We start from the raw sequence: 24306 nt of genomic DNA on the forward strand, positions 1-24306 counted from the left end.
TTAACATTACTGTCTAATCAGAAGTGTATTCTCATTTAAGAATCATGTCTAGCCCTGCATGACACAGTGAGTGCATGGACTCTCAATGTGTGTTTTTGATTTGTTTTTTTGTAAAGTGAGTAGCATACTCTATAGTGTCAACTCACATTTTGTTAAGACAACAATTAAGATATTATTTTAGACAATACAGATCACACACCCCAATTCTGGCCTTTAAATTATCAAAACTAAAGTTGAGTAAACAACCAAAAGAAGCATATTCAATGTTTTGCTGTACTCCATAGGACAAAAACTGGTGTAGTCAGAAAGAAGAACTGAATAAAAGAAAATTAGAAAAATACAATTTTGGCTTACCAGGTGCTATAGTTAGAGGTCACTTCAAAGGTGACTTACCTAAATGTGTTAACATTTAAATACAGCATGAAAAAAATCAAACCATTCCAAAATCAGTGTAATAATCACAATTTATACATGGCTGTACTACTTATAAAACCATGTGTTTATCTAGAATTACAACATGAATGGAATTTTGTTATTTTTAAGCATATGAAACAGATGCATAGATAAAAGGAAAAAAAAAACACTGAACCAAAAAGGCTTGCATGTTTCTAACCACTTGAAAGTGTTTTTAACGTGGGTCAAGATTAGCATAAAATAAATAAATAACCATGAGGACAAACTTAACTGTAAGACTTACATCGAACACGAAACCGTTCCCCAGACCCGCTCTGTGAACCTGGCTGCGACCCAGAGTTGCTGGAACCCGAAGAGCTGCCACTGCCTGGTCTGGGCACCCGCTTCTCAACTCGCTCCCATAGAAGTCTAGGTTCAATATTGCTGAAAGGAGACAATTAGTAAACAGTTAACACCCACGTTTAACCTGAATAAATGTAACAACATAGCCTACAAGGACATGATCATCAAGCTGGGAGAAAACAGAATATAAATTCATCTTCTTTGAAAACAGTAGAAAAAAAAAAGTTTTAGTAACACTTCTAATGTATATCAAAAATTGACCTCCAAAGCTTATAAAAAAGAAAAACTTTCCAAGTTTCCCTGTCATCTAGGTAGATTTAATCCAAATACTCAGGTTTAACACATCAAAAATGTGTGAGCTAGGTTAACTGGTGATTATAAATTGGCCTTGTATGAATGAATGTGCCGTGGACCCATAATGTTTGCTTCTGCGGTGTACCTGATGCTGCAGGTATAGGCACTGATACTCTGTAATTATGCACTTAAGTAAGCAGATTCCAAAAAATAATGAACTACCAAAATATATTTAAAAAAAAAACATCATGAATGTAATATTTGTTAGTTGTGGTGATTGTACATCAAAGGTCCATGATATTGTATATGGAGCACCACAAGAATATATTCTGTGCCTTCTACTTTCTTCAATCTGCAAATTTCCATTAGGTCACATTATCTCAAAACACAAGGTGAGCTACCACAGCTATGCAGATGACACACAGCTTTATTTATCGATAGCTTGTGATGATTCAATGTCTCAGGAGTATTTCGAATTGGATGAGTAGAAACTTACTCAAAATAAACAAGCAAAACACAGAAATCTAAGTGGCAAACATGAACATAGTGAGGGTATTAAGTCATTTATTTATATAGCACATTTTAAGACAACTGGAGTTGACCAAAGCACTTACTAGGTAAAAAAAATTTAAAAACAAATTCCACATGCACAGTAAATATATTAACATAAATAGCAAAATATAAAATATATACATAATATGAAATTGTACATATAATAGTCAAGAAAATAAATTAAAAATTAAAATTAAAGTAAATGTAATACACAAAGAACAAATTAAGAAAAGAGGGTAAGAATTACTAAAATGAGATTAAACATAATAGAGGACTTAACAAAAGCACTAGAAGAACTTAAAATTGAACTGAAAGCAAGAGGAAAAAAAAGGTGGGTCTTCAATTTAGATTTAAAATCCTTAATAGTAGGGCAAGACTAAATCCTGGAGACTATTCCAAAGTCTAAGGGCAGCTACAGGGAAACCCTGGTGTCTTTGGTTTTGAGATATGAATGAGGAACTGAGAGGAGCTGCTGTGAGGATGACCTAAGTGACCGGGGGCTAAACACAGAAATAGCATATCTGAAATGTATTAATGGGCTAATACACTGAATGCTTTAAAAACTGCAAAATTTTAAAAACCAACTTTGTGTTTCACACATAACCAGTGCAAATGAGCTAGAACAGGAATAATATGCTGTCTTTTCTTTGTTCCAGTTAATAGTCTAACAGCTGCATTCTGAATCATTTCAAGTCTAGAAATTGTGGAATGGGACAACCGAATACACAGGGAATTACAGTAGTCAAGCCGAGAAATGCCAAAAAGCATGGATAACTATTTACAGGTCCTTATGAAATAAAATTGGCTTTAACTTGGCTATAGTTCTAAGATGATAAAAGCTGCCCTTTACAACCATGCTGACCTTGAATTGTTCATAAACAAACCAAGGTTTTTAACCTCATTATGAAAATCTATGGACAGTGGACCAAGTGTGCTGCTAAGGCTAGTGACAGAGTTTTGGGTGCCAAATATAATTACTTCAGTTTTGTTTTCATTTAGTTGAAGGAAGTTCCTTGCCATCCAGCATTAATATCATCTATGCAATTGGAAAAAGTTCTTCAGAGAGCAGGTGCTATCAGCTATAACTAGTAGGTACAACTGAGTGAAATAAACTTCATCCCTTAGGCTGAAAAGTCAAGACAGAGGTAAAGAATTTAGTGGTAATTCATTGACTCTGACTTAAACTTTAAATCGCATGTTAACCAGATTACGTCTGCATTTTATCACTTAAGGAATATAGCAAAAGTTAGATCTCTTAAAACTTTACAAGACGCTAAAAAATTAGTTCACATTTTTGTTTTTAGTAGACTAGATTACTGTAATGCAATGCTAACGGGACTACCTAAAACAGACATCAATCTGCTACAATTAGTGCAGAATGCAGCAGCCATAATCTTAACTAGGGAAAGAAAATATGAGCATATCTCACCAGTTTTAGCACTGTTACATTGGTTACCCATGTCATTCACAATTGACTTTAAAATGCTACTAACTGATTCACAAAGCCTTACATAATCCATATCCATCCAAGTCATAACCTTAGATCTTTAAATGGAGGTCTGCTTACAATTCCAAGCACTACACTTAAAAGAAGTGGTGAGGTGGCCTTTTGCTTATCCACCCAAAATCTGAAATACTTTACTGATAGAAGGTCGCAAGGCTAGTACTGTGGAAAGAAAACTGCTAAAAACCCATTACTTTAATATGGCTTTTTCACAGCTACATTTTAGTTATATTCTTGATAGATTACAATATATGGGCATAGAATTATCATATTCTTCAGGGATCCACAAGCTGTACTAATCTCGGCTGTCATTTCATTTCTTCTGTGGTGACAAACTGTGCTATCATTACCACCTGGTCAAGGTACCATGCAACCCCCTGCGTTGCTGGATTGATGGTGGGTGTTCCAGCTGTCTACAAGTCCAGCATTATCATATTCTGTCATGTGACACCTGACAACAAAGAGTTAAGAACATTTACGTTAGGTTGAATACCCAGTTTTTTTTTTGTCCTCCCAGCCATCTGACCTTGTCGTTTTCTTTGTTACTTATTAATATTACTCCCTAATCTTATTTGTTTATCATTTTATATAACTTTCTTTTTGTCATCTTGTAAAGCACTTGTCATTGTATGAATATGTCATACACAGTATAAATAAATCTTGTTGTTGTAAAACTTTCAAACTATTTATGTGTAATATTAAAAAACTTAACAGAAGACAAAAGGTGACGGCAACAAAGATTTACTACTAATTCATTTCAACAATAAAGGGATTTTGGAAACATTTCTTCATTGTTCTAAAAAAAATGTATTCAGCGGTTTCATAAAACTAACTGCACTCCCATACTTGGCTTGGGAGTTACACCCCTACACTCATGCTCAAAGTATGTAAGAAAGCAGAAACAATATTCAGCATTTGTATTAGATGAGTAATTTTTTTTTTTAATTTTAGTTTTTCTGAATATTTTTGGAGTAGAGGTCTTTATAATTGTAATAAACATCACTTAGCACTACAAACAAAGGCATAACTATACAATAAATGTGTTAATGTACAATCATTGATTTAATGGGTATCCTTCCCCCAGTGAACTCAGTAAATCTGTTTTAAAAGCTAAAGAAACAAAAAAAATTATGTAAAATGAAAAAACACTAAAATCATAGATATAGGTATACAGTATATAAAACTAAATTTCTACATTATATCTAAATTCTGCAATTAATGTTTGCAATCTCTAGTGATGCTGTTGTGGCTTCTAAACTATATCATGTGTTCATACAAGATATTCATCTGAAAATACAGTACTTTAAAGGAAGGGGAAAATGACAGTTATGAAATAAATAAAATGAAATAAAAAATACGAACTTATATAATACAAAAAAACAAGGGTACAAAATATTGAATAATGTTTCAAATAGGAAAGAGAATTGTTTCTTCCACTAGACATATGAAAGATATAGATTTATGGATGTCCATGTCAGAACTAAAACTAATAACAATCCATAATAGAATAAAGTCATGATGTGTCTTCTTCAGCTCATATTTCAGCTAGTGAAGGTCACAGTGAAATCAGATCAAGAAGTTTTTTTCTAGAGCACAAGGAGAATTCCCACACTCCTAAGAAACCGGAGACTGTATTTCTTCATCTTGTAAGAGGCAAACAGGGGAATATACTAGCTACATACTGAAACCAACTCAAATGGCTTCCTTCAATCTAGAGAAGTAATTTTATTTCAATGTACACCAATACTGTTGAGCACTTAATTATATCAAAGCACCTGCACACATTAACATTGTGTAGGAACCACATTTTGACCATGCATACCCAGAGTCTAATTTTTTCCATCATTTGCCAGATTCCTTGCTAGGGTCGTCCTCAATAGGATCCATGATCACTTGCTCACCTACCAGCGACCGGAACAGTCTGGTTTTACGCCTAAGAAGTCCACCATTGACTGCATCCTGGCACTGAGGGTTCTCATGAGCGCAAACGCGAATATAGGCAGAGTTTCTTTGCAGCCCTTGTCGATTTTCGCAAAGCATTCGACTCAGTTGATTGAGCTGCCCTGTGGGACATCCTGAGGATTTGCGGGATCCCCTCGAGGTTGTTGGATATCAAGGTCGGCTTGTACATTGGTCCTGCGAGTGCTGTGCAGAGTGGAGGCAGGACCTCTGCATTTTTCCCAGTTGATTCTGGGGTTCGTCAGGGGTGTGTTCTTGCTCCTGCTCTGTTCAAAGCTTGTATGGACTGGGTGTTGGGCAAGGTCGTGGGGTCCAGCGGCTGTGGGGCATCTGTTGGTGAAGAAAGGTTCACGAATCTTGACTTTGCCGATGATGCTGTGATCTTCACGGAGTCAATGGAGGCTCTGATCGGTGCTCTTTAGAGCCTGAGCAAGGAGTGCGAGTGTCTGGGCTTGTGAGTGTCCTGGATAAAAACCAAGATCCAGGCCTTTAATGACCTCTTGGGTACAGCCATCAGTAGTGTGTCCATTTGCAGAGAGAGTGTTGACCTTGTTGAGAGGTTTACTTACCTTGGCAGTCATATTCATGTCTCTGGTGACTCTTCCTATGAAGTTAGTAGACGTATTGGGAGAGCATGGGGGGGTCATAAGGTCACTGGAAAAGTGTATGTGGCGCTCCCGATATCTATGCAAAAAGACGAAGGTTCAAGTCTTTAGAGTCCTGGTGCTTCCTGTCTTGCTATATGGTTGTGAAACATGGACGCTATTCAGTGACCTGAGATGAAGACTGGACTCCTTTGGTACTGTGTCTCTCCGGAAAATCCTTGGGTACCGTTGGTTTGACTTTGTGTCGAATGAGCAGTTGCTCAAGGAGTCCCAGATGAGGAACATTACCTGCATTGTGAGGGAGCATCAGTTACAGCACTACGGCCATGTGGCGCGTTTCCCCAAGGGTGATCCAGCTCGTAAAATTCTCATTGTTGGGGACCTGAGTGGCTGGACCAAGCCAAGGGGTCGACCACGTAACACCTGGCTGCGGCAGACAGAGGGTCATTTCCGGAGGGTGGGACTGGATCGCGTGTCTGCCTGGGGGGTTGCAAACCAGGATCCCCAGTTGTTTCGTTGTGTAGTGGGTGCGGCAACGCACTGTACCAGTGCATGCTCCCCAAATTGACTTGACTTGCTAGAGTTTGGAACCATTGAGAATGGGACTATAAACTGGCAATCAGAAAGCTTCATCCAGTTTACCATTATAATTTGGTATTAAAAAAAATGTCCTAAAACAATATTATGAGGTTTTTGAACTCTACAACTTGGGACAGCTGACAAAGAAGGTTTCAAATCTCACTGTATATATACATTAATATATAAAAGTGTCTGATGGCAATTTAATTTGTGAACAGGTTGCTGCTGCCACATATCACTAAATCAAACATATTTTTCAAACTACCACTACCAGTAAATCAAGTTACAAGCAATCCATGTACATATAAGAAATATATTTCCTTTCAGGTCTTGTAAATTCAATTAAGTATTTGGCATCAATATCTGTTAAGGTAGGTTTATAAAGGCAGCAGCGATGCCATTGTGGCTTTTTTATATTATTTATTAAAGAAGTTACAAAAATTTAGTTAAAAAAAAAAAAAAAGGACAAAACTTACAAAAATAAAAAAGGCTATATTGTTATCAAATGGCTAAGAAAAAATAATAATTCAATAGACCTAGTACATAAGAAAATGGAAATTTTAACCCATTGTATTACAAATCACACATTAGATGCTGTCAGTAAATTTTATCCAACTCTAACCAAGACTCAGACTCTAGTAATCCAGTAATTGCTTTCAACTCCGATTCCATAGCCATTTGTTCCTTTAATAAAGTAACAATAATAATTCCAAGCCTTTTAACGTATCAACTTCCAGTCACAAAAAAAATATTTTATTCAGACAATAATCAGTGCACTCATGCATACAGTATATCCAACCACACAGGGTCATCTTCACAGACGTGATAGGAATAGTATTATACTTATTACTACAAGAATAAGAACTTTACAATGCTAGTGTTGTCTAGGGCTAACTATTATGGGTGCCAGTATTCAACTATTGTTATCACTATTCAGCAAGAATGTCATAAAGCATTGATACTGAGTATTGATTTGCACTTTCTTTTATCATAAGTTGTTGAGACATAAATGTATTAAAATTACATTAAAATTACCACTTTGCATTTACTGTTTTCCATTCAATTTCTGTTTACTGAACTGGGCAACGGAAAGAATTTCCTTTTAATGAAATGTAGGGGCAATTGCTGTATACTATGATGGGGGACTTTTTTTTTCTACTTGAGTTTCTTTGAATTAACACAGGCAAGATTTAGTGATATTTCAAGTACCGTAAACAGCTAAAGAATGCCCACTTAAGATGAAAAGCCAAACATGACGGCTTGTTAGAGGATACCAATTGATGCTGTTGAATTCAACAATATAGACTACTTTGTAAGGTTAACAGAAGTATCATTTGATCTGACTGAACTGTACTGGTTGGCCAAGGAGACAGCAGCTGCAACTGAAGCCAAAGCAAAGTTCTGTTTGTGAAAGATGCTTGAAAACAAGGGGCAGTAAAAGCGGAACCGGTTATTATAAACAATGATAAAACAAAGATAAAGAAAAAATAAATAGTTACTTAACTGATAAATTCAAAAAAATATAAAAAAAAATATATATATACAGTAGATTGTGATGAACTCATCTCTCTTGCAGGCCAGGGGGTTGGCAAGCGAAGCCCCCTAGTTTCAATGAAAATACATTGAACAAAAAAACAAGTAAAGAGTACCAAACTACAAGGGAAACAACACCTGAAAATACTTTACAATTATATACTGCAAAGGTACATAGTGTGATGGATAAAAAATAGTTCTTGGAGTAAACGAAAAAAGAGGATTCAATCTTGGGCTTTCATGTATATGAGGTAGGACAATGCACACTTTCTTAGGTATGTATCTCTGAGTAGAGATTCATCAATTTCCTCTATCTCCTACAATTTACTCTGAGTAGTTTATATCCACAACACAGAGCTCTGCCTGCTGTTCTTTATTATATCTTGTCATCTGATTCCTGAAGTCAATTGTGACATTATTACATTCTTATTTAATTATCATCATTTCGTTCCATATCTTTGAATTCCTTTACTGACATCTTTTCATTTCTCTTTTGATCCCACTTTTGTTTACGCCACCTGTGTAAAAAGTGTACACTTTTTTCAATTTTTTACTTTGATTTCCATATCAATGAGCTTTTCATATTGTATTCTTTGCTTTTTTTTGTTTTGCTACTTTTAATACATTTGTTCAATTTATTTTCACTGATATAGTTTTTAAATTAGTCAATTAAATACCCATTTCTCCTTTTTTTAAAATTTTTGTTCTGTCATTGTTTATTATAAATGACTCTGCCCTACTGCCACTTGTTTTCTTTCTTGTTGAGTACTTTGAGTGACTCCTCATTAGATTATCATTACAAAGAAGTCTGGCAAAGCCATGAAAAATAGCAAATCATTTCATACAGTAACTCATAGATGGGGAGTCACTGAGGCAGTTGTTGACAAAGTAGACCTCAACTTGGAATACAGTCAAAGATCTCTCTTCACCACTTGACAATCTTCTAGTCCTAGCAAATATGAACTCTTTAGTAGGGCTGTCACAAAATCAGCATTTTTGTATTTGCTGCCAACATCACTGAAATGTCATTATGGTACAGCGGGTCTATGGCTTCAAAAAATAGAGCCAGATTTAAATTTATAAAGCCGTGTCACTCTCCGTGAGCACAATTGCATGACCGCGGGGAGTTAATGAGGTAGTTGGAGCAAGTCGCACCTGCACGTACGGGTGCGATCGTTCTCAATTGCTTCATTGGCTTCCTGCGGCGTATGATTAAGGCACTGCGCCCATGGAGACAAGAGTATATATACGGGCCAGCACAAAAGGAGAGGAGATGAGTCAAAGAAAAGGAAAAAGATGGAAAGGAAAGAGGTTAAAAGACGTTAAAGGCAGTCTTGGAAGGACAATCTGGCCACCTGGAAGGAGGAGGCAGTACAAGCTGGGGCCCAGCGAAGGAGCATTGACTGTGGTGCTCTAGGGGCTAGTTCGCCTCACTGAATATTCTGGTGGAGTGTGGCAAGCAAGGCAGGTGCCCTCCATAGGCTTCCGGGGTGCGACCAAGTGAGCGCGAAGGAAAAAGGGAGGATAGCCGACCTTGGATTGTCTGGTGGCAGCCAAGACAGGGGTCGGAAGAAAGGAGCTCATGGCTGCTGAGTCTCTGCCGGCTACGTGAGCAATGTGTGAGCCAGGGAGAATGAGAAGGAGGAGGGCTGAGATCGGTAGGAGTTAGCCTGCATTTTTAAACTTTGATTTTTAACGGATTTCTTTATTGATTTTTTTAAATTCCCACTTTTCACTGGATTTTTATGGATTTATTTATATACTGTTTTTAGAACACTGCACAATTGACACTTTTGTTAGTTTTACTTTTGTTTTGACTGGTTTTTAATAAAAGCACTTAGACACTTTTTCCATCATCCTCTGGCATCATTAGTGAATTGTCCTCATTTGTTAGCTCATCTTGGTCATAACTATCGACAGTGTTGGTTCAGCAGACTCCCATGTGGAAAGAGGGAGTCTGTAGGGGACTGGCATTGTCAGTCATGATACTCAATATCTTTTTTTTTTTTTATACAACTGCAAAAACTGAAATTCCATTCACTGGCTTTTTATGAAGACTACCTCCAGTATTCAACAATACTGTGCATTTATATATAACATATAAACATTAATAGTAACAGCAGCTTTAAAATACTGGTATATTCATCAAGTAGTTACCTGTTATTTAAGTAAACTAGTACTGGCATACATATCACAATACAGTGCAGGGCATGAACTTTAATGTGAGATAGACATGGGTTCCCTCAGTGTAACAGTAAGTGGGGAGAAACTTTAAAATCCTGGGGGAAGTTCAGCACCGCACAGCTACCTGATTTCGCTTAGCATGTGCATATTCCAAATTTATGCTGACTGTTTCTCTCTACTAACTGAAAAATACCGTCTAAAATTAACACTAAAATTAAAAATTCAAACATTATCATCTGTACTCTTAAATTAGTGAATTTTAAGCATTTTTTGTAACATCATGCTTTTAAAATCAGATTTTTCAGAGAATCCTTCTCAGTTAGAGTCAAATTGATTCAAATGTTGCAAAATTGTATTTCTTTTATTCTCCAAATATGCCCCCCCTCCAGTTTTTTTCAAGCATTTCTGAAACTTGAATATCCAGTGTGAAATCAAACTTAATAATTTCAAATTAAACAAACAATTATTTCAAAACTCCTGTAATGTAGCTCTTATTGTGCTGTTTTTTAATGACTAATCAGAGTTTGTTATTGCTTAGCCTGTGTACTAATCTTTAATTAGAATATGAACTGGACATGCAGTGTAGACAGGTAGATTGCATTACATCTCCCAATACACCATTCAAATACAAGACCTACAATAATAAACTTGAATATGAATATTGAACACACAGGCACAATGTCATGGGGGAGTATCAGTAGAGACTCAAATGTATGGCAAATATGAGAAGTTGGTATTTGTTGCTGGAAAATGTGTATGTGTGGTCCTCAAATAAAAGGGAATGGAAAAAACACTCAGAAGCAGTGTAATGTGGAAGCACAAAACAAAAGAAATGTTTCATTGAAAAAAACAAAAAAAAACAATAAAAAAGTACATGGAAAACACAAAGCAATGCAAGAATGTATTGAAACTAAAAGCCTGATGTACAGTACTATGTGCTATAACAGCATTGTAAAGGAGGTTGTACAGTACAGGACATCACCAATAGTAGCCTATGGTAATGCTTTAAAAGTGATTTACAGTAGAGTGGATTCATTGAAAAGTTAACAAAGCCAAAAATTAGCACTGATTTTTCTTACAGTAGGTTTAAATACATTTTTACCATCCAAAAAAAGTCAGTAAGTACTTTTAGTTGCTGAAAAGCACTGCTCTTCTTTGGTCTGTTTCTATCACATTCTAAAAACACCATCTACATGAGCTACAGAAGAAATCAGGGCTTATTCTGTTCTATTGTGACGTAGGTCCACAATTTGTGTGCATGTTTTTTCTTTTAATAAATTATATTTTGATTACTTCAAAAAGTGGTTAACACACTCGTTGTTGATGCATATAGGCAAGTTAATGGCAATTTACAGGTAGACAACAGTGTTGGCTTTTTGAAAAATAAAACGTTCTGCACTTTTCGTCAAGTGGAATGTACACAGTAAAATGAAGTAGATGCTTGAGCAAGTGCAGAACACAGATGTCAAATATAACATCATAAAAGGTAGTGTTCGGCAACACTGCATAAACCACCTTTGGATTTGTACATTTCTCTGAAGATGCTGAAGTTGAAAATAAAGGGGAGAAAGGTGCCTAAATGCAATTTGGCTAAACACAACCGATAATGAGAGAAAAAGACATGCTGTAAGAGAACAGCTGAAATCTAGTGAGGGAATTAAATTTCTATCACAAAGTGTTTCAGGAAAGAAAAAACATCCGACACTGCTGTGACTGATGTTTTTGCCACTGTTTCTTTTGAAACTGTGAGGCTGTTGACATTATCCACCACATGGCATAATGGGAAAAGCAGTCTTCACATCAGGATTGACACCAGGTTAGAGAAAAGATGAATATAAGGAGATGAGGGAGGGGTTAAAAAGGTCGAACAACATTTGCTGGATTATCTGTCTGAATTTGACTGGATGAGAAATGGTATAGTTTTGGGATTGGTTTTGCAAAGCGAAATTATGTTTTCTCAAGGACTGAGTTTTGTTGGAACCTCTGGCATATCAGTACAGGCTAAAAATAGGCCAGTTCTGGGTGGTCTCACTAACTCCACTGTGTATTGTTGGGCGTAAGGGCTTTGTGCTTGAATGAGATCCTGTATTTCTATAAGGAAGTGAGAACAGGTGTCTGTATTTGCAAGTCCTGAATGTGTTTGCTTAAGCGTTTCATCTGAACAGCTATGTATATGATATGTTGTTGAAGCAGTGAGTGATATATGCACTGTGTTGGGCAGGGTTTATGGGATGATTATCAATAAAGGCTCATATGGATGCAAAAAATAAGGAGCTCTTGATATTGCATGAGTGTTCTAAATCATTTATTCTTGTAGTTTCTGTGGAATTTCAGGCTGATCTTTCACCTTGGTATGTGTGGTTGCTTGTCATCTTTTATCAATGAAACAAACACAACACTGAGAAAAGGTCACAGATGTTGTTGTTATTGGCAAAATGGTGTGTATGACATTGTTTTGTGAGCTGATTGTAAGGTTGTAGAGGAAAGAGTCAGTGTTTGTCCACGACAGCATTTTGAGTCTTTCAGTTTGATACGTGCATCTTTGGCATATGGAATATGCCTCACTGTGACGGAGTATGTCAGTTTGTTTTGCTCAGTGACTTTCCTGTCCCTGGGGATCAGTTCATGTCAGCAATTCCACGTGAACACTGCATACCTACAGCAGTACCGTGCAACCATTAAGTGTACAGCTGTACATTTCCTGTCAGGGGATGCGCAAACCGGCATCTTCTGTGACTGTGAGAGGGACTCTATTAAATTTAAGGGTGACAATGAGCCAGAGATCCAACTCATGGATTGTGTTGAGTGTGTCATGGCATTAGCTGTTGATTGAGACTAACATCAAGCTTCAAAGGATAGCAGAGTGCGCAAGTTTTTGCATGACAGGCAGACTACCCTTACAATGTTTTTGCGAGAGAGAGAGTAATATGCTCAGTTATAATCATTTACTTTTTTTTTATCCATCAGCTATGTTTATTGGACAGATGATCGTCCAATTTAGGATCGCCAATGCACCTAACCTGTATGTCTTTGGACTGTGGGAGGAAACTGGAGCACCCGGAGGAAACCCACGCAGCCACGGGGAGAACATGCAAACTCCACATAGGGAGGACCCGGGAAGCGAACCCAGGTCTTCTTACTGCAAGGCAGTAGCGCTACTACTGCTCCACCGTGCCACCCAGTTAAAGTTATTTACATTAGTTTGGCTTGTAAAACCAAACCACAAATTTAGTGTTTGCATATTCATGTTTAACAATGAAGTCCATCCTTCTAACTGCTTTGAAGCCATGAATAAATATTACTTTGGTATTAACAAATGGATCAGCTTACTTCATCACTAGTTAGGACACAAATATCCACGTTTTCTAAATCCTGCCTTGATTTATTTATTTTTATTTATTTGCTACAACTGTTGTTAGCACTACAGTTTTCCTCAGTTCCATTGGCACAACGGGTATATGCAAGGTTTGCTCTGCAATAGTGAAACTTTACAATGGTGTCCTGAACTTTAAAAAGATACTTGAACAGACATCTTCAGACATTCTTTATGCACTCAGAGAATGAATGTAAAGCCTCAGTTTCCTTTTAGGCATTATGTAGTATTTGGAATTAAAAGGCAATTAAAAATGGCATCATTTTTTCTCCTCTTACAACTAAAAACTAAAACCTAGTATATGATCAGTACCAAAATTTTGAATTTGTGGTGTCAATACCAGCTCTCAGATTTCAGTACTGGTACCAAAATGGTTCTGAAGCAAATAATGGATAACTCCAAAATCTCCCAAACTTGCTCCAGTTTCTCTGGTTCACCGTATCATTGCACCCCTTCTCTCCCGATATCCATAATGTCCAGATTATGCCAATTTAACAAGGGTTTAATTTAAGGTTCGCAGTGCAATCCAAATAAGGTTGAAGCAATAACTGGGGGCTGGCGGAAGTCCATGTGAAGTCCCAATGGTGTCAAGCAATAAGGGTGTGTGTGTGGGGGGTGGTTACCACGAAGTCCTGATTACATAAAAACAATTACCCCATGAAGTTAGTATTGTGTTGAAGCATATAGTTTTGTTTTGTGAAGTCTACGAAATAGACATTGATCCACAACTGCAATATCAAGTGTTGATGGCAAGGGGAGGAGGGGGGTTGAGTGGAAGGTTCCAATAAAAAGTTACAACCTCAGATTTTGGTTATAGAAAGGTTGTCTGCCTTTTTGCTATTGCACAGATATCTAAAATATAATGAGTTTGCCAGTTCTGTTTACCTGAACATGAAAAAAGCTATTCACTATATGAATATTTGATATCATGTGGAATGTGGAACATGAGTATGGGGTTATGGGGATGCAGATGTATGAATTCAACCATTGTTACAGAATGAGAGTTGTGCTCACATAACCCATTTTAAGTGGGCACAGCACCCTGTCATGGGTGCATCTTGTGTGCTTTTCTATTTGTGACTTTTATGCACAAAGTAATCCCTGTGTAACATCCAGTTTGGGAATCCAAGGGAAACATCTACTGTTTGTGGATGCTATTATTCTTTTGACCTCACTGTGATCAACAGCATGCTCAAGAATTTATTTCAGCAGCTTTTTTCAGGTTATAGGAGAGCAACTGCTTAAAGAGGGTAATGTTCATCTGTGAAAGTAGAGGTAATTAAAAGATTGACCAACAAACTGGAAAAACAGCAACAGTTTCTTATGAGAACTATACTTGGCTGTGGTGGTAAAGTGGCAGTGAAATCTACAGATGATTGATTTCATTTACTGGCCGGTCAACAGATAAATGTTTAATCAAAAACTCTCTTTAAGATTATGGGCTCTGGGCAGTAACTAAGAGGATGATATCATGAATACAGGTGGCCAAAATGATGTTTCCACTCAAGGTTGCTGGGGTCACTCTCAGACATATAGTAACAAGCCCAACAATGCAGGGGGACCGGTGATTAGCACTGCTGTTTCTTAAGATTAACACGGCTCTTACAATAAAGATATAGTAATGATACCGGCAAATAAATCACAGTTGACTGGGAGGAGAGCAGGGGCAGACTTTAGACATTTCGAAGGGCTCACCTCTTCGCAGTCTAGTGAGCACCTGAAAATTCCACAAAAGGAAGGGGATGTAATTCTGATAAAATCAATGCCACTCACCATGATAATAGGAAGAAAGGCGAATCAAAGTGAAACCAATGGATGCAATAATAAAACAACTGTCATCAACAAATAAATGTTTAACCTTTATCAAAATCAATTCTAAACAATAATAAAACACAAAAATAAAAATAACTTCCCAAAAATTACATCTTTCTGAATAATCTATGAAGCTTCCAGGAAAATAACTTAAATGGGTTTATATTATTGGTGTGAAAAGCTTAGTACAAACATTTAGTAATCTCAACTACCCTGAAAGACAGTTAGGAAATAGGTCTTAAGACAATAAAAAAGAACCACTTAGGCTAATAATAAAAAATAATAAATCCAGCTACTATGATTGCATAATGATGCAAAAGAAACATTTGAATTATTTACTACCAATTTAATTATTAATAAACCACAGTTCAAAGGGGAAAAAACAAAACTCACAACCTTGTGGAATTCCTTTGGCCGGCCTGATTGACAAGTTGACTGTTCAACGGTGATGGTGAGTCACGACGTGATAACACAGGAGATCTGGATGTTGTTCTTACGGGAACCTTTAAACAGAAAGCCCAGTTCTTAAAAACCAATGCAAACCTTCCTGCTTCAAGATTAGTATACCAATTCACTCTAACTCAACACCACTTTTCAATATTTAGCACATTGAAAATACAGCAATTACAATAATTTCTGAGAGAAAGCCAGGTGTTTTATGAATCAAACCTTCAGTTGCAGCTTAGCAAGTGAAATTGAAATAAACTGAACAGCAAAATGGAGAAACTATAAGAGATGTTTTACAGGCTACAATATTAAACACATTCAGATAAGCTTTTATGATATAAACATCTAGAATCCATTGTTCAAAGCAAATGAAGTACAGTTTTATCTTAATACCTACAGTTCCAAAGAAATGTTTTACAGTTCACATGAAAATGGATAAATGTTTTGGTCACTTTATTAATGGCAGATTTTGCTTCTTTCCCACAACTTGTCCCACCCTGCTCTTCCCAAATAGTTCACAACACCACTTGTACTCCTCTTACCCTTGGGGGAACCTCCTCACTGTCTGCCTTAGCCCAGACCCCAGAGAATTTATCCTTTTGGCTGGGGTCAGGCATGTCTGACCTAGGCTCAGAGCTTTGCTGAATGTCATTGCGAGAAGGTGGATATGGGTCCTGAGAACGAAGATGGAGATGTGCAAAAATAGGAGAAGGGTCACTGAAGGAATGGGATCGAGACACAGGGGAAGCATTATTCTTGAGAGATGCCAGATGGGACCACTGTACCTTCCAAGAAGAGAATAAACAGAACGTTCAGCTTGCACTTCTATAAATTGCATCATGCTGCACATACAAAGGAAGGGTGTGGAAACACAGAAAATGGAGATGAATGGAGACAGACATTTACAGTATGATATATCCAAATGTAAGCCAACAAGCACTGCAGATTCCAAGGATTATATGTACACAGCAAAATAAAAAGTAGCAACACCTATTAACACTCACTTAAATCCCCAACTTCATTGACTCAATTCATCATCTTAAGGCCGCCACAAATCTCCCCAACATACATAAATGTTTTAAGGAGAATATGTAATGCCAAACAAATTTTGCCCAATAGTTCAATGTAGATGTGTTTAAAATAACTCAAACGTGTACTACACATTCAAAGTTTAACTATAAACAACAATAGACATACTGCAATAAATTAGGCACTGTATATTGTTTTGTTTTAAAATGTAGTAACATAAAATACAAATTAAACTATCAATGGACTAGAAACCAAAGGATGCCCTGTTGAAATACATCACACATTAGTCTGTGTGAAACTGAAATGTTGTTTCTTTTAAAATATAACCTCGATTTTCCATCAATATGTCAAATGTAAACCTTTAAATATTGTACGTGGAACTACAACTATTAGTGCTGAAATGGTCTAACCTAGTTAGATCCTTCAAGTCACACTGCCATCTGAAGCTGGTTTCTGAAAGCAATTTGCTTCACTTCCATATAGATTTAGAAAATTAAAGCAACATTCATTTACTAAATATTTACTAACACTGCAGGTGCAAAGGAGGTACACTGCTCACAAATTTTTGTGCAGCTAACTTTTTGTAAATGCTAGGACAGGGTGAATAAGTGAAATGGGGAGCTCACAGTAATGTGCCTCTTTAAAAAAAAAGGTCTTTGTTAAATTTAAATTAACCAGATTCTTGATTTGATTTCCTGGTGCATAGTATAGTAGTGGATAAACAATAAATGCAAGTTAATTTCCTGAAGTTACTATTTCATTTCACTCAAGAGCAAACATTACATCTAAGTGAGTTCTCTTGGGCCCTGGCATCTTGCTTTGAGATGAGGTGAAAGTGAACATTTCAAACAAAGAACCAAAGGTAAATTTGAAAAAAAAAAAATTAAAAAATAGCGTTTTGACCCTGTACAGGACAAAAGTAAGATCAGAAAATGGATGGCTACAAACTTGGAATCACAATTAATGTACAACAAGAGATAACTATTTTGAGCAGTAACTCATAGCAGACATTATGTAAAGGCAATAACTGCCAGTTTTATAGTAATTCAAATAACAGTTAAAAGAATGCTCAAAGCATTAAAAATCTGTTTTTAGTATAATAGCAGTCTGAAATGCCCAAACAATTTGTGCTAAACAAAACAGCTTTCTTTGTAATCTAAAAATGTGCTTTTACAGTTCCTGAAAATGTGTACCCAAACTTCATTCTCCAAATGAAAAATCAGTTTTCTAAATTAACATCTGAAATATTTTCAAAGGATACATCTGGGAAGCTGTTGAAATGGTCTGCTAGTCCACAGAAAGAATGTAGACTGTACTCTAGTCATGTTACACCTGTTAATTCGACCATTGCTATTGTTTTTTTAAAAGTGCTCAGCTTTTGCTTTTTCATTATTATTTTTGCCTTAATATTAAATGAAAATGTCTACAGAAAGAGTGAAGACTAGTGTGAAGATGATGGGTGAACCAGAGGGGCATAGATTAGTCCATAAACATGGTGGGAAAAAACTTCTAATTGAAATTCTGTTTGTTATGGTAAGCTCCACTGTGTTGCTTGTGTCAGGCAAAATATTGTAGATTGACAGCCACAGTCAATGTTGGCTTTCCATTATGTTTTTCGTCCCATTGCATAAACGTTGGCCAGGGGAAGTGATTTACCTCTTCTGTAGTAGTAAGAAAGGAGATTCCACAAGCTCCTTATAATCATACACAAACAAACCTCAGCCATTTACTTTTTCAACCATTCCAGCACTAGCTGTTTCTCACTTGATTTCACTGAGTGTCACAGTAACAACTCCTCCAATAATTCACTCCTTTTTTTTAACCGAACTCGTTTCAAGTCTTTAATCAGTAATCAACCATTCCTTTAAAATTATCTTGTTTATTCTGCAAAGTACTAAATGTATTCATTATGGGTTTTCATTGTTTAACTACATTACAGTTCACATTGCTGACCATGAATATGATATTTTTAATATTTGACTCTTCACTGGTGGTCCTAGATCTCTAACAGACACACCTGGAACGTTATAAATGAAAAATTTCAAACATAACCATGTAGGGTAGGAGTGGCGAACTCCAGACATGAAGTGCCACAGTGGCTACAGGTTTTACACATTTAAATTAAAGAATACACTGTAATATTTCAAATATCAGGTGCAATTTTTCACATTTATTATGTATGTATATCTATCCAGGGCTGTCACAATCTGGAAATTTTACATAATTATGATTAATAATTTAATTGTCTTTTACTGTTAGTTTTACAGTACAACACTAATATTACAATAAGCCTAATAATTTAATATACATAACTCCTTAACAAGAAAAGAAGCAAATTATTGGTATTTCTGTATCATCCAGCTATTTTTATACAGATGAATGTAGGCAATTCTAATAATCATGCAAAACAATCGTGGTCAGCTCAAATAATCACAATCAGGCAATTATGTAATATTTTTCGCTTAAAGCATGAAGGGAAAACAGATAAGCTTTATCATTTTATTGCTTAAACACAAAGTGATCAGTGTCGTATATCAAAACCATGTAGGCATTCTCTGTTCAAAGCGACTTCTGGTACTTATTAGGTTAAATATTCTTAATAGAGCAGAAAATATGCTGTGGAATACAGATACCCCAAATATTACAAATAAGTAATGATTATGGTTGATTCCTGTCTGTGCATTTTGTTTGTATTTTTCCACTACAGCCTGCTACAGACTGTATGCTGGTGAGCTAATATAATGAGAATTGCCTTTTCATAAATTTAAAATATAATGCAAAAAAACAAAAACACTTGACCAGAAATTAATATCTAGAATGGTGACAGCTCTTGCCTTCAGAATCACTATAGTTTTTCCTTTAATGTTGTCATATAAGTCCAAAACTGTGTCAAGAGTGGTATATTTCAGATAGAAAAATCTGCTTGGCATTCTACACTCCAGAAATTCCAATAACAGAGTAATGAAGTTTAAAGCTGGTGATTAGGGAGGCATTTGAGCTCTTTGTGGTGTGGATTAGTTTAAAAGTGTGTTTAGAAACATTTTCATCTTGATATACAGTAAGAAATCATCATGAGGGAAAAGTGAATGGAACATTAGGTCCTTTAAAATAGCATTCCTTGGTTATATGACCATGCAGAGCTATTATTGAACCTAATCACTCCCATGAGACATTTGCCCATACCAGAGAAGATACTAGGCACCTGGTGATGTCTATAAATTGCAGACTTCAAGCAGTCTTTGCATGCAAGGGATATACAATAAAGTACTAAATACAACTGCTCTAATATTTCTGTCATTGCCATGTCCCAAACATTATGGTGCCCTGAACTGAGGTGACCATGTAGAAAAAATGTTGGATTTTCTACATGGTGTAACTGAAATGTATCCAAATACCCTTAAACAAACATCTGCAATGTATACTTTAAAATTTCAAATCAAGCAATTCAGACATGATTAAACTGTGAAGGGGTAAATCAAGGAAAAAATGTGTCTCTGTCCCAAACATTATGGAGGGAACCTTATAACCCTCCACAAAAGCTTGTTCCAACCACTCAAAAGAGAAATTTGAAATTAATATTTTCACAAAATTACAGACTTACAAATTATAAATGAAGGGCATACATCATAAAACATTACTAACTGATAACCTGATTTAAACAAACTACACGTGCAATGCTGGCTCAGCTCATTACACTTACTACATTCTACTTGTCTGCTTAATCAATTTCAGTGATTAGAATAGCATAAAATAACATTGTGAAATAAGTCATTTTTTATGTTCCACTGGAGGCAATAAGCTTCTGCAGCCCTCCCCAAAAGTTAGCTAAGATAAATGTTAGCTAGTTATTGTGCTTAGATCCACAAAGTAAGAAATTCAGGGATTTTTTATTCTCTCAGTGTACACTGATTTAAATATCATATAACATAATAATGACTCAAATTAAATATAAAAATAGATTTCAAAACTACAGAAGAAAAGCAACTACAACCACAAGTTTACATACACTGAATATGCAGGTCTCATTATGTAAAATAATGTTTTTAATTGACTAATTCTGATTCCAGTGGTAGTCACTCAAACTACTTCACAAATCCTCCATGGATCCAGTTTTAAAACTACTTAATTGGAGTTTCCAAAAATGAAGACAGCATATTCCTTTTTTTAATGTTTGGTAAAAATGTTGACACTCTGATAATTAGTGGGACACCAGTAACACACAACTACAAAACAAGTGGCAAGGCTTTGTTATTCATTTTCAGTCTTAGAAAGGAACACAGATAGCTGAAAGTGACCAATGAAACCCTGATGGGGAAGGAGGCAGTAGCTGTTCTTCACAGTAACAGAGATGTGGGGGTTGGATTCAGTTGTAACATGTGGGTTGTCCTTTGCCACCTAAAATCACATATTCTAAAAATGAAAAGTTGCCGCTTCAATTTAGGGAATTTGTAATGTATATGTTTTCTTGGGCAGTAATACAAATGTGTATTGTTGCAATTTGACAGATGTCGATGCTAGAGGAGATCAGTGTTGTGATGCCAATAGAGATGCACATGTTAATACAGGGGCTCAGTATAAAAGAACATAATAGGTGGGCAGTACAAATCAATGTTCTTGTCCAACCTAACAACATATTTTCATGAATATATCGGCACCTATGTACACTTGCATGCATATTATGCAGACAAACGTGTTATGAGAAATCAAATTAACTAAAATAGCTTTTGTTTTTTCGTTTAAACTTTTTTATTTTCATTTTATTTTTTTACTAGTTATTATACTTTCAATTAAGATTTTCCTATAACAGTTTTTCATTAACAAGAAAACACCAGCTAGGAAGGAATCTAATAAATCTTAAATAATTTAGCGATTAACTTAGTGATACTTATCACTCACCTGAAGTTTTTAATTCAGACTAACATAATTCCCTTGACTGATATGGATACATTTTTTAAAGTCAGTATTCATGTTGATTACACTGAAATAAAATATGGAGGAATCCAGAAAATTCAAAGGGATTTACTGCTTCTCTCATAACTGTAATTTTCTTCCTCAATAACTGGATTTGATTCTGGCACCTTCAACTACTTATTTACACTTTCTGAAGTAGCCTAACAGAAAGTATGTTTACAGATTATAAAGCCGCAAGACTGCAAATAATAAAAATAATATAAACCAAAGCAATTCATGTAAACTACTGTAAAATCAACTATTTATTTATCCATTCCTTCACTCATTCAGGTGCATATTGATTCTTTTTTTTTTTTTATAAAGTGCATTAGGCTACTGACTGCAGTTAGGATTTTTACGCATGCTGACATTTTTACTGGACTTTTATGCAAGTGGAGCAACATAAATCCTAATCTAAATATTTTATTCAAGAACAAATTTGATAATTTAATAATTTGTCAGTGTCCCATCAAAAACTGCTGAAAGAGGAATTCAGCAGCTAGCGGTCTCTATGATCACAAATACAAATATATATAGCAAAACTTGTTCACAATAGTTAACAGAACCAGTGAGTGATTACAGACACTAAAAAATATGAGTTACTAGAAATATACTATATTCAACTGTTAAATAACCACAAACTAAACCAAAAATAGCTACAACTTAATAGTCAGAATTCCAATACACAATAATAAAAATCAAGAGCTCTGCACATGTAGCTAAAGTTAGGAGTAGAGATGCAGTCACAGAGTGCTGAAACACTCAGCATTACATGATGTGGCATTCAAAAATTAAACTTAAGTGATTTATATATCAACTGAAATATTTTTTTCTAGGTTACACAGCCTATTTTAAAGGGATACCTAAACATCAACTTTTATTGCATTTTGCATCCATTTACAGTCAAGTCCAAAAGTATTTGAACAGTGCCAATTTTCATAATTTTGACTCCGTATGCCACCACAAAGGATTTGTAAAAAAGCAATCAAGATGAGACTGAAATGTAGACTTTCACCTTTAATTTAAGGGGTTTACCGAAAATATCATATGAGACTTTTAGGACAGCCACTTTTCTACATAGCCACCCCATTTCCAGGGGCTCAAAAATATTTGGACATTGACTGACAAGCTGTTTCATAGTCAGGTAGGAGCAGTTCCATCATTATTGTATTAACTATTAAACACATAAAAGTCCTGGAATTGATTTCAAGTGTGAAATTTGCATTTGGAAGCTGTCATTGTGAACTCTCAATATGAGGTCCAAAGTATTGTCCGTGCAAGTAAAAACAGTCAATCATTAGGCTTAGAAAACAAAACAAACCCTTTAGAGAGACAGCAGAAACATGAGTACTGGTTAAATCAACCATTTGGTGCATTTTTAAAAATAAGGAATAGACTGGTGAACTCGTAAGACTAGATGGTCTGGAAAACCACAAAAGACAATTATTTTGAATGATTGCAGAATTCTGTCTTGGTGAAGAAGAACTCCTTCACAACATCTAGCCAAACCAAGAACATTCACTGGGAGGTAGACTTATCATTGCCAAAGTCTATAATCAAGAGAAGACTTCATGAAAGTAAACACAGAGGTTTTACCACAAGGTGCAAACGATTTATAAGCCTCAAGAATAGGAAGGACAGATTAGACTTCGGCAGAGAACATTTTTAAAAGCCTGTCGAGTTCTGGAACAATTTTCTTTGGACAAAGGAAACTAAAATCAATATATACCAGAATGTTGGAACGAGAAGAGTATGGAGAATAGAAGAAATGGCTCATGATCCGATGCATAACACATCAACCGTGAAACATGTTGGAGGCAGTTTTATGGCATGATCATGCATGGCTGCAAATAGAAGTCAGTCACTGGGGTTTACTGATGATGTGAGTGCTGGCAGAAGGATCAGGATGAATTCTAAAGTATACAGGGCTGGCTATACTATCTGCTCAGGTTCAGCCAAATGCTGAAAAACTGATAGGACAACACTTCACAGTACAGATGGACAATGAGCCAAAATATACTAGCCAATATATACTACGAAAGCAACCAAGTGCTTTTCAATGAAAAAAGTGAAATATTCACCATAGTCAAAGTCAATTAACTGACCTCAACTCAAATGGACAAGTAATGCACTTGTTGAAGACAAAACTGATGGCAAAAAGTCCAATGAACAAGCAGCAACTGAAGACAGCTGCAATAAAGACCTGGTAAAGTATCACTAGAGTGGAAACCCAGCACTTGGAGATGGCCATGGGTTTCAGACTTCGGGTAGTCATTGACTGTAAAGAATTTTCAACTAAATATTGAATATGATCATTATGATTAACCTGATACATTCAATCTTATCCCCCCACCTTCAGTTCTCTATATTTACTGCCTTTGCAGTAACTTTATAAAACTGAGCAGGCAAGACACAAGGGGATGAAAACTTGCACAATAAAATTATTTGTAACAAATACAGTACAGTAAAATTCTTGTAAATTCAAGTTCAAGTACAGTGCATCCGGAAAGTATTCACAGCGCATCACTTTTTCCACATTTTGTTATGTTACAGCCTTATTCCAGAATGGATTAAATTCATTTTTTTCCTCAGAATTCTAGACACAACACCCCATAATGACAACGCGAAAAAAGTTTACTTGAGATTTTTGCAAATTTATTAAAAATAAAAAAAATGAGAAAGCATATGTACACAAGTATTCATAGCCTTTGACATGAAGCTCAAAATTG

The 24306-nt window shown here is 35.8% G+C and overlaps 1 protein-coding gene across 11 annotated transcripts in view; it reads right to left on the reverse strand.

Annotated features, from left to right (window-relative positions):
• The window catches only part of LOC120523032 (mitogen-activated protein kinase kinase kinase kinase 4), a 222068-nt gene that overhangs the window by 58595 nt on the left and 139167 nt on the right, over positions 1-24306 (reverse strand). For 6 of the 11 annotated variants that reach the window (XM_039743964.1, XM_039743965.1, XM_039743967.1 and 3 more), the window contains 3 exons: positions 16141-16383; positions 15548-15654; positions 698-837 (listed from right to left, as the gene is read on the reverse strand). In XM_039743964.1, coding sequence (XP_039599898.1) covers positions 698-837; positions 15548-15654; positions 16141-16383 — 490 coding nt within the window. The remainder of the gene's footprint in view (positions 1-697; positions 838-15547; positions 15655-16140; positions 16384-24306) is intronic. The other 5 variants (XM_039743970.1, XM_039743971.1, XM_039743969.1 and 2 more) reach the window with 2 other exon arrangements.

Source organism: Polypterus senegalus, chromosome 2, assembly GCF_016835505.1.
Source record: "Polypterus senegalus isolate Bchr_013 chromosome 2, ASM1683550v1, whole genome shotgun sequence".
Classification (NCBI taxonomy): Eukaryota; Metazoa; Chordata; class Cladistia; order Polypteriformes; family Polypteridae; genus Polypterus; species Polypterus senegalus.